At 39.6% G+C, this 12,859-nt stretch overlaps 1 protein-coding gene across 3 annotated transcripts; it reads left to right on the top strand.

The window, feature by feature from the left end:
* Positions 1-303: 303 nt before the first annotated feature.
* Positions 304-12,388, top strand: LOC127448898 (oxidative stress-induced growth inhibitor 1-like). Of its 3 annotated transcripts, XR_007898600.1 has the most exons (7): positions 304-454; positions 3,612-3,679; positions 5,688-5,824; positions 6,243-6,434; positions 7,164-7,255; positions 9,620-10,764; positions 11,101-12,388. XR_007898600.1 is itself a non-coding variant. In XM_051711833.1 (6 exons), exons 2-6 carry the CDS (start codon positions 3,622-3,624, stop codon positions 10,689-10,691), a joined length of 1,551 nt encoding a protein of 516 aa, XP_051567793.1. In that variant the 5' UTR covers positions 304-450; positions 3,612-3,621; the 3' UTR covers positions 10,692-12,388. The 3 variants fall into 3 exon arrangements, 2 of the variants coding, with proteins under 2 accessions (XP_051567793.1, XP_051567792.1); XM_051711833.1 differs by having other exon boundaries at positions 304-450; positions 9,620-12,388; XM_051711832.1 differs by having other exon boundaries at positions 9,620-12,388.
* Positions 12,389-12,859: the final 471 nt, after the last annotated feature.

Raw genomic sequence — 12,859 nt, 5'->3', positions numbered from 1 at the left:
GTGGGGACATTAAGACGTACTGTCTGGATGAGAGGAATGACCCAACTAACATTCTTTTCCACAAGTCGTCGTTGCGATGGTAATCCTATGGCAGCGACACTGCGAGTCACAGCGTTTGCTGATTGGCTGATGAGCAGCGACGGACAAATTCTGGCCAATCAGGGATGAAAATCAGGGTGGGAAAAGTCGCTCTTGCGTCACTGCACAGCCGCACCAATCATAATTCTAAGCGTCACATCGTTGGTCAATGATTGGTTGGTATGTGCCTGACAGTGGAGAATTATAAAAGCCATTACCACACGATTCACAAGCATCATGGGCGTACGCGCAAGTACGAGAGGAAGCTGCAAGTGCAATATCGATTTTAAACATCATTGCTTTGCTTAAACATTCAAGAGTTTGCTGACTGATTTCATTCAAAGCTCTGGTCATTTACATCAGCATTACGTAGTAGGTAAGATGGATTTTCGCATTCATTCTTGATGGTTCGCTTTCATCACGCTACTGTAATTTACATATGGTTATTTCAATTATTATAATCAGTCGTTACCAGTCCTTGTTTGGTTTATTACCATCTCATTTCCAAGTTCATCATACCCGGTTTGTTTCCTTAATTTGATGCTGCGTCGTCGACTTGTCGCATTGTGTCTGTCGGACATGGCATATCTGGACAGTGGACAGCGCGCGCTTACAGTTAAAGCGCGCACACACGCTGTTAATTCAAGGCTCGGGGTTACGCACCAGTTAAATGTGCTTTCGCATAATCTTAATCCAGTTATAGGATGGAGTCTGCTATTCACGCTTCCTGCAGGTTTAAAGGGGGTCTGAGAGGCTTGCTTCGCACACAATGAGACTGTGCACAGATATAGACGTCTTTGGGAAAAGCATGCTGTCTTTACTGGAAAGTTCTGTGGGGGTCGACCTCCTCGAATAGAACATGCATTATCAAGCACGCGTTTGAAGATTAAATTCGGCCACCTGTGAACAGATCTCGTAAAGCGTTTGGTTTACAGCGCTGGACTTTAAAACTGACACGTTTGAAGTGCACGCGCGCGGCTCGCTGTTACGGTGACCTACTGGCAAATAGAGAATTTTTAATGGACAACATAGCGATAGACATACCGTTACAAGTACAACTGTCTCCGAGTCTAAGAGATAAAATTGTGCAGTCCGAAAATTGTAGCGGTTTAATTCACGCGTTTTACTGTAATTGACGCTTCGCGTGCACACATTCTAAACGTTGGACTTCAGTGTCCTGTGTTAATTCTCGTTTTTATGGGTCAGACAAACATTTCCTCTTATGAACCGCAGCCTCATAAACTCTCTAGGACAGAAAAAGTTTTGCATGTAAACTCACGCCCCTCTCTGGACCCAATTCAAATCTGCAGACGCTTAAATTTGATGTATATTTCAGTAAAATAGTGGACCGAGCTGCATGAATTCTATTTGTTAGAAGTGGTTGCTTTCACTTGATGTGGCGGTCACTATTCAGAGTGACTCAGCGCGTTTGACTGTTGCTCTAAAGTGGCGCTGTCGCTTTAAAACTTTCTTCAGCGTCACCGTTAAACAAAATTTCAGCTGTTATTATGTAACCTCACTGTAGCTGATACATAAGAGGCATACTTTACTGTAATGCAGATTATGTAGGATTAGCTAAACCCTTGAGTGACCACATTTTATTGACCCTAGTAGCCTTGTATGAGCACACTTTTAGCAATTTCCACAATTATGCATAATGAAAATATAAGGAAATATGAAAATATTATGTGCAAAATAGAAGCTTTTTCACTGGTGCAATATATATAAACTCAGCAAAAAAAGAAACATCCTCTTACTTTCAACTGCTTTTATTTTCAGCAAACTTAACATGTGTAAATATTTGTATGAACATAAAAAGATTCAGGAACTAAGACATAAACTGAACAAATTTCACAGACATGTGACCAACAGAAATGGAATAATGTGTCCCTGAACAAAGGGGGGCTCAAAATCAAAAGTAACAGGCAGTATCTGATGTGGCCACCAGCTGCATTAAATACTGCAGTGCATCTCCTCCTCATGGACTGCACCAGATTTGCCAGTTCTTGCTGTGAGATGTTACCCCACTCTTCCACCAAGGCACTTGCAAGTTCCCGGACATTTCTGGGGGGAATGGCCCTAGCCCTCACCCTCCGATCCAACAGGTCCCAGACGTGCTCAATGGGATTGAGATCCGGGCTCTTCGCTGGCCAGGGCCGAACACTGACATTCCTGTCTTGCAGGAAATCACGCACAGAATGAGCAGTATGGCTGGTGGCATTTTCATGTCAGGATGAGCCTGCAGGAAGGGCACCACATGAGGGAGGATGTCGTCTTCCCTGTAACGCACAGCATTGAGATTGCCTGCAATGACAACAAACTCAGTCCGATGATGCTGTGACACACCGCCCCAGACCATGACGGACCCTCCACCTCCAAACTGATCCTGCTCCAGAGTGCGGGCCTCGGTGTAATGCTCAATCCTTCAACGATAAACACGAGTCTGACCATCACCCCTGGTGAGACAAAACCGCGACTCGTCACTTTTTGCCAGTCCTGTCTGGTCCAGTGAAGGTGGGTTTGTGCCCATAGGCGACGTTGTTGCCGTTGATGTCTGGTAAGGACCTGCCTTACAACAGGCCTACAAGCCCTCAGTCCAGCCTCTCTCAGCCTATTGCAGACAGTCTGAGCACTGATGGAGGGATTGTGCATTCCTGGTGTAACTCGGGCAATTGTTGTTGCCATCCTGTACCTGTCCCGCAGGTGTGACATTCGGATGTACCGGTCCTGTGCAGGTGTTGTTACACGTGGTCTGCCACTGTGAGGACGATCAGCTGTCCTTCCTGTCTCCCTGTAGCGCTGTCATAGCGCCTCACAGTACGGACATTGCAATTTATTACCCTGCCCACATCTGCAGCCCTCATGCCTCCATGCAGCATGCCTAAAGCAAGCTCGCGCAGATGAGCAGGGACCCTGGGCATCTTTCTTGTTTTCCAGAGTCAGTAGAAAGGTCTCTTTAGTGTCCTAAGTTTTTATAACTGTGACCTTAATTGCCTACCGTCTGTAAGCTATTAGTGTCTTAACGACCGTTCCACAGGTGCATGTTCATGAATTGTTTATGGTTCATTGAAGAAGCATGGAAAACATTGTTTAAACCCTTTATAATAAAGATCTGTAAAATTATTTGGATTTTTACAAAATTTTTTAAAATACAGTATCCTGAAAAAGGGATGTTTATTTTTTTGCTGAGTTATATATATATAATGTTCATAGATATACAATTATATATGCTTTATATAATTGGTAATTGTATAGATGGATAGAATTGACACTTCTCCTGCCTCTTGCAGCTTTCCCATGTCATTGAGGTCATGACTGGTGGGAATTGAGCTGTCTCACTCTCTTTGCATTCCTGAGTGTGTAGGGGTTTATCTAATAGACAGGGACAGCATTAGTCACCCCATTGATAAGTTATGACCACAATAGAAAGATAGGGGATGAAGTGGTTTTGCCTTGTGTGTTTTGGGAAAGGTTGTATTGTTGTGATGTTAGCTTTTGCAACTCACCATTTGTTATCCTTTTACCTGTAACAGGTGAGACACTATGGAGATTTATGACAAAAACCCTTCTTCCGACAACGTCCTTCCTGTTGTCATTGTTGGTGAGTCATTTCTTTAAGTGTGCTATTTTTAAGCTGTGTGTGGTATACGCGTGAAAACATGCACAACTCTTTCTAAATGAACTATTTTTTCTGTTTTATTTTAGCCTGTAGTTTTCCGAGCAGTTTTTAAACTTTGTATTGTGGTAATTATGTTACTGCCACCTTAGGAACTTGTTTTGTTGCATTCTTCTTTGAATAAAAGCGTCCATCAAATGAATTAATGGACACGTGCCCAAAATTAACAAAAAGTAAAAATTGTTCCTACATTTGCAATTTGGAGATTCCACCAGCAGGTGGTAATGAAGTTCATTTTCAAACTCCGAAAATATAGTGGAACATCAAATAACGTCACTGACGATCAGAGTTCAGTAGCCATCTTATGAAACAATGTGTTAAACTATCTATAGGTCATGGTTTATTTTTTAGTTATTATTATGTTTATATTTACAGTTGTATTTATGATCTGTTTTGTATTGGTATTTTTCCACCTGTTGTCGTAGTGATTTTTAAGTCACTGCAAAAGGTGCCAGTGAAAGACGTTGGAGAGGATAAAATGGATTTGGTATTTGATTTATTTTAACTTTTTCATTATTTTGATCATATTTTTGTTTCGTTTGAAGTGTAATTTGAAGTTAGAAATATTTTTGGTTTCATTTTTGCATGTTTTAATAAATGAACTTGTTCAAAATCGACCAGTAGAAGTGAAGTGCGTGCCGATACAATCACTACCAATACTAGCCATGATTTGTGTCAGTAGATGAAAATAATTAATAATACTTACATTTCCTATAATTTAGTGGAGCATACATCCAAATCTTGAGTGTGTCCATATTTTTTATTCTTCTAATTCATTGTATACAGTCCTTTACACTGCCAACTTCTTATGAATGTGCTGTTTTTGTCTATATCACCAGTGCTTGAGGGAATGGACTGCAATATGCAGCAATAACTGGAGAAAAACTTCAGAATTAAATTGCACTTGACCCACCCCACTCCAAACCCATTTTCGCCTAGACTCGGCGCATACGAAAATACCAAAACTTCATGGCCATGCTTAGGCCTGTCACGATAATTACGTTATCGACTTATCGTACGATATATGGTCATGACCTCGATCATTTTTGCTTTTTTGTTTACATGCATGTTTGTTTACATAAGAATGAATGCCACCAACATTTTAGCCAGTCGCAACGCTTCTGTCCTCTCGTATGCTCTCTTTGTCGGAGGCGGGGCTCAGGCAGCTCCTCCACACACACACACAAAGCGGACAGCGACAGGTGAAGATTACATGTTACTCAAGGCTAATAGGTGTTTTTCCCAACGACTGTATAATTCCAGCCAGAAAGTTTGGAAGAATAATGTTTCAAAGCCGCATTCCACAGCTCCGGTGTGGGAACATTTTGGCTTTAAGCCGAATGAGAGAGGAGAGCCTATTAACGTGAACGTGCCGGTATGTCGACTTTGTTTAGAAACAGTGGCAATACAAATAACCTAAAAGCTCATCTAAAACATAACCATCCCATCCAGTTTTCCGAGCTAGAAACAAAAACTGCAGTTGGAGATGGAGAGGGGCCTTCCGGACATTCCAGTGTCTGAATATTCTTAAGAATTAAAAGTTCATTGTTCTTTGAAAGGGTGTACTTGCATTATTATGCTATTATATTATCATTATATCAGTGGCATAAAATGGTCTTAAAATGATAATAATATCGTTTATTGTAATTATTTCTGGGACAATATATTGTCCAACATAAGTAGTTATCAAGACAGGCCTAGCCATGCTCACTGACTTTGTGCTTAGTGCGCTCTTAAAATAGGGCCCTGTGTGTTGAATATACTAGGAAAAATCAGCAAATTTTTTTTTTTTTTTTTTTTTTTCCCACAAAATTTTGCCTTAGAAACAAGTTTTTCCAAGGTGTTTAAAAGTTGTTTCTGAAAAAGGGCATAGTCGGAGAGCATTTCTATTTTTTTTTTTTTTTTTTTACTTACATGGCTTTGTATCTTTCAGGTAATGGACCATCAGGTATTTGTCTGTCTTACTTGCTGTCGGGATATACGCCTTACCTTTCGCCCAACGGCTTCCATCCCAACCCCATTTTGCAAAGCAAACTGTCAGAGAATCCCCATCTGTCTCTGTTTGACCAGGTAATGCTCACACATATACAAAATCTCCCAACACACATTACCACACCAATTTACATAAAAACTGGTGATTGAGTTTTACAGTCAGCTTTTAACTTTTGACCTCAAAAGTCTCTATAGAAACTACAATGACTGTTCAGAGGATTATAATTATCAGTGTCAATGGTGGCTGCACGGATGAGTTGGCTTATTGGCCATTCACACAGGTCACATTATTGCATTCAGACTGTGCTATTTTTTTAATCGCTGGTCTATGTACACAGGCAGTATGCAGTCAGACTTTTTTAAACCTTTAAAACTGTCTTGATACACCTGCATTGTATTTCATTATGTGTCGCTCCGTCTTGCTGTTATGAAAACAAGAACATGTCCTGTGTTAACACTTAGGGCATGCGTATGTTTTATTAATTTGTGCTTGCAGGATCTAGAGTACCTGTGTGAAGGTGTAGAGGGTCGTTCATCCAACCCTGTGGCCGTGCTTTTCGATGCCCTCCTCCTCCCTGATGGTGACTTCGGAGTGGACAGTGCCTCACCGCTGATATGGCGGTACGAGCCGCAAAGGGCCATCCCGCACCTTGTACTGGGGAAGGGGCCACCTGGTGGAGCCTGGCATGTAAGTTTCTATTTGTAGAGAAATGTTATATACAACAGGACACTGTATTATTTTAATGGGTGGATCTCACTAAAATGTCCAGATCACATATTTATACTGTATAAATTATACTGTATTTCGCACAAGGTATATGAAGCCTAATTTTGCATCCTTGAGATTATTTGCATTGTGACTTTTTAATTACAATTAAGCACATTTTTCCCCTGTATACTCATTACCATAATGCTTCTTGACATTTAACTTTTGAAAGTTTTTTTTAATTTCAATAATTTTCAATGGTTGTTCTTATTAAATTCTCATTATTGAAATACATGATTGTTTCCTTTGTAAAATAGTAAAAAATACTGAAATGCAATGATTACTTTATTTAAATCAGCATAAATTAAAGCAGTAAAACAAAAACTACCATGATGTATAAATAATACTTGACAATGTAAATTATATTTCATTATTTTTCTTTACAGTAAAGAGAATGAATTTGTATTTGCATCGTAATGGTATTGAAAATAGGGTTCATTTTCTGAAGTACAGCCTTGTTGTAAACCACTTCTAAACTAAGGAGGGACTGATGGGGAAAAGGCACTCATGTGATTATATTTGCATTTCAGAAAACAACTGTACCACTGTCTTCTATTGTGTGTTTCTAAAAGTTCAATCAGATGTTATCCTTGTGCTTTCGCCAATATCATACCAGGATGTGAAGTTGTTTATTGTGTTTGATACCTTCAGGCAATGGAGGGCTCGATGTTGACTCTCAGCCTGGCTAACTGGATGGAACTTCCAGGTTTGAAGCTGAAAGACTGGATGCGAGATAAACGAAGGTATGAAAAAGAAAATGTAAATAATTATTATCACTGAAGCATTTAGAGAGAGAGAGCATTGATTTCGCAACCAATTAATTCTAATAAACCAGTACAGATAAGGGCTCACATTCCTGTACAACATACCTAGGCAGATTCTTTTGACTTCAGTTAGTGCTTTCATTTTTTGTTCTTGACAAGGACTGCCTATTCCAAGTAACAGTTGCAATTTTAAACACTGAACTTTAAGAGTTCATTTCACATAGTAAATTATGTTTAATGTTGACAGTGTAGTCACCAATACCAAAACCTGTAAAACTAGACTTTTCTCTATTTAAAGTTATGCACAATCGACCGTAGTTTATAGAACTGCAGTTTAGATGTTTTCCATCTAATAAATCTAAAAACGAGTATTTAATAAAGAATAAAATTCCTTCACTTGCATAAGGCGACTAAAAGCAGAACGGGGTGGGGTTTTTTGTTTGTGTAAAAAAAAAAAAAAATATATAGAACTTGTTTAGCAAACATTTACAGAGACAGGTGTTCAAAACACTGTAAATTATACACTCTTTTGATTATCATAAAGCTGTAGAACAAACGTAAGCATTGCAGCATCGTTTCATAGTTTGGTTGCTATGAGACGTCTGTTGACAGTCAAGGTACCGCTCAAATTCGCAACGTAGTCAATCTCAGAGTTAAAAATAATGCTCCTCTTTGACACGTTTGTGTTGAGTTGTCACTGAATTTAGAATTTAGTGTAAAGTCAGGTCCCGCATGATCATTATCGATCATGGTACTGTCACTTCCGAGTACTCAAGTACTCGTGCCCATCCCTAAAAGCTGTTAGACTACTGTGTCTATTAGAGCTGCTTTGCAGTTGCCAGTGTTGTAGTCAAGACCACCTAAACCGAGACCAAGACCAGAGTGTATTGAGACCGAGACAAGACCAAGACTTTGAGGGGTTGAGAACAAGTTGAGACCATTCACTGGTTCAGATGTCAAGTGTGCTCCGTGAAGATTACAGTACCTCAGAATCTATACATCTTATCGCGGTGTTTTTGGACTTGTTTAAAACAGGAGAATTTGCTTTTAGTAATCGTATGTAACAGTTTCTCATATTCTTTTTATGTTTCATGAGAGAAAAGCGACAAGTAAGCCACATCTGTTCAAAACATCTGTAACTATATGCCATGCACAAATAAACAGCTTTTAGTCTGTGAGTAAAACAATACACCTATTGTAGTCTGTTCATTCATTCGGTTCACTGACTGAATGTTTTTACTATAAGTGTGATGATGAAGCATCATTTTGTGGGCATGTGAGTTGCTGCGTTTGACAGCGGACTAGAGTTTGTTAGAACAATAATGTTATGATGGAAAATATTTTTAAACTGGTTGCATAAAATACTTTGTAATGGAAAATGAATTGGCAACTTTAAAACTCTTCTAACGTAACTATGTCTTCATTAAAATACCGGGGAAAAAACTGTATTTATTTATTTTGAGGAATTTGCCATGGCACACCTGACAATCTTTCATGGCACACTAGTGGGCACAGTGGTTGGGAAACACTGGTTTAGGTAGGAAGATTGTATTACAGAAAATTTGGCTGACATCTCTCAGACAGCCACAGTTTCTTCTACTGTCTCCCGCATTCACTTTCTTGGAGTGCTTGTGAAGGAGGGCGGGGAGGGGTGACAGCTGTTAACAGTAACAAAAATGTCAAATTAGAAATTAGTCGAGTTATTTCTTGCATTTGAAGCAGGAAGTTTTACATCCAATCGCAGTAATGATGTTAACAAATAAATCAGACAGTGCACCGGCAATTTAGTGGTATCCCCGCAGTTGCGATCCTGACCGGTCTTGAAATAAAATCTAGAGTCCTCTTTGTCTGAACCGAGACAAGACCGCGACCTTCAAAAAGTGGTCTCGAGACCTCAACTGATCTCGAGTACTTCAACACTGGTAGTTGCTGTGAGCTCATGTGTAGTTTTCTTAATGTTACAATCATTTCTACTATCCCAAAGTAATTCAAAGGTTGATTTACCCAAAAGGTGTCACTGCAACTCTGTGCCACTTTTAAAATGAATCCATTTCATGTTTGATATCATTCCGACATAGCAAAAATGGCTCAGCCAATGGAGTGCTGTGGGCGAATTTGATCAAATTTGATGTTTGAAAAAAAAAAAAAATTGCTATTCCCTTTGGTGCCACTAGTGGTGCAAGAATGTACACTGCAGCTTTAACTAAACTGCTTAACTACTAGGTGTTTTTAATTAAGGAGGCATAAAAAATACTGTACTCATAAATTGTCAAGTTATAAATGACCAGAATGACCTAAAGGAATCATCTAAAATTTTTATGTTTTTACATGTGTATTTGTTAGGAATTTACGTAACGACCGAGCCACGCCAGCTGAGATTGCATCCTACTACCAGTACTATGTAAGCAAAATGGGACTGGAGAAAAGCTTTGCTTGCGGGACCACTGTAACCTCAGTCCATCAGGTTTCCCTTGAATCTGCCCGCTCCATCTGGAAGATCCAAGGCCTTCAGAGGAGAGCTAAGGGTGAAGCAAAAGAAGAGATAGAAGTTCCATTCTCAGTTTATGCAGATAATGTGGTGCTTGCCACAGGAACCCATGACATCCCAGCACGTCTTGGCGTGGAGGGCGAGAATCTTCCCTTTGTGTGCCACAGCTTCTGGGAACTGGAGGCTGCCATTTCCTCAGGCCGTTTGGACCACGCCTCAGAGCCGGTTCTTGTGGTTGGTGCTGGGCTGACAGCGGCAGATGCCGTTCTTGCAGCTCACCACTTGAACACGCCCGTATATCACGCCTTTCGGCGACCTGTGACCGATCCGGCACTCATCTTCAACCAGCTTCCCAAACTCCTCTACCCTGAGTACCACAAAGTGCACCAAATGATGAGCCAGCAGCAACATAAACTCGGAGAGGCGTTGGAAAATCTGTCCAACCAACCTCTCACCTCACCTGCCGATGGCACAAGCCCTTATACCAGTTACCCTGGTTACCTCAGTTTCCCTAAGCATCGCGTGGTTGCCTTCAAACCTGATGGCAAGTGCATGCTAGAGGGTGAGGGAGGGCTACAAACAGTGCTGCAGGTGTCAATGGCACTCATTTTGATAGGTGCACATCCCAACCTAGCGTTTCTCTCAGAACATGGTCGCCCGCTGGGGCTAAACCCAGAAAAGCCAATCAGCTGTCGGCGGAATCCATTAGACGTGGATCTGTACACGTACGAGAGCGTGAAGCAGCCAGGGATATATGCAATGGGACCACTGGTGGGTGAGAACTTTGTGCGGTTCCTGAAAGGCGGAGCTTTAGCCATTGCATGTGACATCGCCCGTAAACAGAAGACGAAACAACAAAGTGCAACAGAAACTTCCATCACCAACTCGTTAAACATTCAGCTGACCAACTGCACCTTAGAAGCATGAAAAGACATTGAGAGTACAAAGATGGAAATACTTTTAAGGAGTAAAGGAGTGGATGATGTTCTATGTTCAGCAGGTATCTGCTCAGCTTCCTCCTCCCATCACTATAGAACTACGAAACAGAGTAGTACCCACATAGTGGGATTTCCCCGAATTACGGGGAGAAAGGCATTAGAACCAGATTGCCGTTCTGACATGTAATTCAGTCTGCAAATGCACTGACACAGATTTTTATTGTCAATGACTAACTAATGTGGCTGTAACTAAACATTAATCTACGGACAGAAGGTAGGTGCTTTAAGACTTCAGGGAGTTTCTTGTACATGGCTGCTCATTCGAAACACTACTCACGTTCTCTCAGCAATCATGTTCTGTTGTGCCAAATTAACATTTGTACTTGTTGTGTTTTCAGATCTAACAACCATTTTCTTCATGTGAGTAAAACTCAACTAAACTTTGCCAAGCAAATGCTGCTGTCGTAACGCTGTTGGTACTAACATGCTTATTTCCTTTGTAGATGAATGTATTAAAGATAGTGGACCTGTTTGTAAGAAATCACTGAAATCTAAGCACAGCATTGCTGTTGTGAAATTTCCATGTAGAAGATGAAATGCAGTGTGATTTGTAAGATTATGATGGAACTTTTTGTATATTCATAATTCTCTTTCAACAGTGTCCATTTGAGTTCATGAACTTCTTTTACATTTTAATATTTTGTATTATCTTTATTTGAATGATTTTTGTCTTCCATACATTGCCTTCCCAATTACACTGCCCTACAAAGCCAAAACACTGTAACTACGGCAACACTGAAACTGAGGATAAATTGCTTTAGAGGATTTTGAATTGTCCATCCAAATGTGGATTATTAAATTTCTCTGAATTTGAGCATAGTTGAATAAAATCCATCTGTGACAGGACAGATCATAGTCGGTCTGATTTTTTTTATTTTTATATATTTTTTTTAACAATGTTTAGTTACTACATTTTGCCTTTGCAGGGCAATACAGCATACCGCTATAGTGATCCCATTGGTTATACCAGCAAACTCGACTTGAATGTCTAAAGTGAGGGCTCTTAATAGTTAATGAAACTTTGAGATGTCCTTGTTTCATGCTGCTCTTACTAACTCAAAAGCCAAAACCTCAGTGAGTTCAGGCTGCACTTACAAAACTGACCATAAGAGGGCCTTTGCACAGCAATGATAAAGCTAGCTACATTACATCAGACTCAATTATCCATGTGGAACAACTATAATTATGACATAATAAGAATGAATGAATAAATGATGTGTACTACATAACATGCTTAATAACGCCGATGTGTTAACTGATGTGGTTCAAAATTGACTCAGCCTCTGAGATTGCCTTGAGGACTTTTTGATGCAATAAGTAAGTTATTATAGGTAATGAATTTCCTGTATTTTCTTTAAATGTTGTGCGATGTAATAACATGCATATCTTGTTCCTTCAAGAGTGATTTTAGACTCCATTTTGACATTTTCTTTTTTTATAAAAATGAATTCTTCTGTATTATTTGGCTGTAATTTGTGACCCCTGGCAGCTCTGAATTGGACATGTTTGTAAAAAAAATGTTACTTTTCTGAAAATAAAAAAGACGTAAAAGATGTATTATTTATCTACATCGATTGTTGTTGTCTAACACTATTTTAAAAAATAAAAATGAGTCAGAAAAAGTAATACTGTCATTTTATCTGTCCATGGCTTTGTTCAAAATAGCATACTACCATACTACTCTTGCCGTTTCTGCAATTTAGTCTGTATACTGTGTACTGTATGCAAATTTTCTGTATGCATAGAAATGTATATGCATACTCCAGATAACCTTGAGTCAGAAAATGTAGCACTGTCTTCATGTGTCTGTTCATAGCTATGTTCGGAATAGCATACCATCATGCTTCTCTTACCATTTTTAATGAAGAATAACATTCAGCTCTATTTGTTACTATTTTTAAAGCATTTATTATGTACACTGTGTAGTATGCAAATGTTCTGTATCTTTCTGCATAGAACACTCAGATAACCTACTATATTTGCCAAAATGTGCCTTATACAACAGCATACTGTGTGGAATACTATATCTGACAATACAATAGATATCCAACATGAAGTCGTGTGATAACAATGTAACATTCTACCTTTTGAAAAGGT

This window comes from Myxocyprinus asiaticus, chromosome 12, assembly GCF_019703515.2.
Source record: "Myxocyprinus asiaticus isolate MX2 ecotype Aquarium Trade chromosome 12, UBuf_Myxa_2, whole genome shotgun sequence".
Taxonomy (NCBI): domain Eukaryota; kingdom Metazoa; phylum Chordata; class Actinopteri; order Cypriniformes; family Catostomidae; genus Myxocyprinus; species Myxocyprinus asiaticus.
This window is presented reverse-complemented; position numbering and strand designations above follow the sequence as displayed.

Excerpts from the sequence above, each read along its gene's own strand:
- LOC127448898 (XM_051711833.1), top strand. The coding sequence starts at position 3,622 with ATGGAGATTTATGACAAAAACCCTTCTTCCGACAACGTCCTTCCTGTT. Across the intron at positions 6,435-7,163 it reads CACCTGGTGGAGCCTGGCAT|GCAATGGAGGGCTCGATGTT; the intron begins GTAAGTTTCTAT and ends TGATACCTTCAG. Across the intron at positions 7,256-9,619 it reads TGGATGCGAGATAAACGAAG|GAATTTACGTAACGACCGAG; the intron begins GTATGAAAAAGA and ends TGTATTTGTTAG.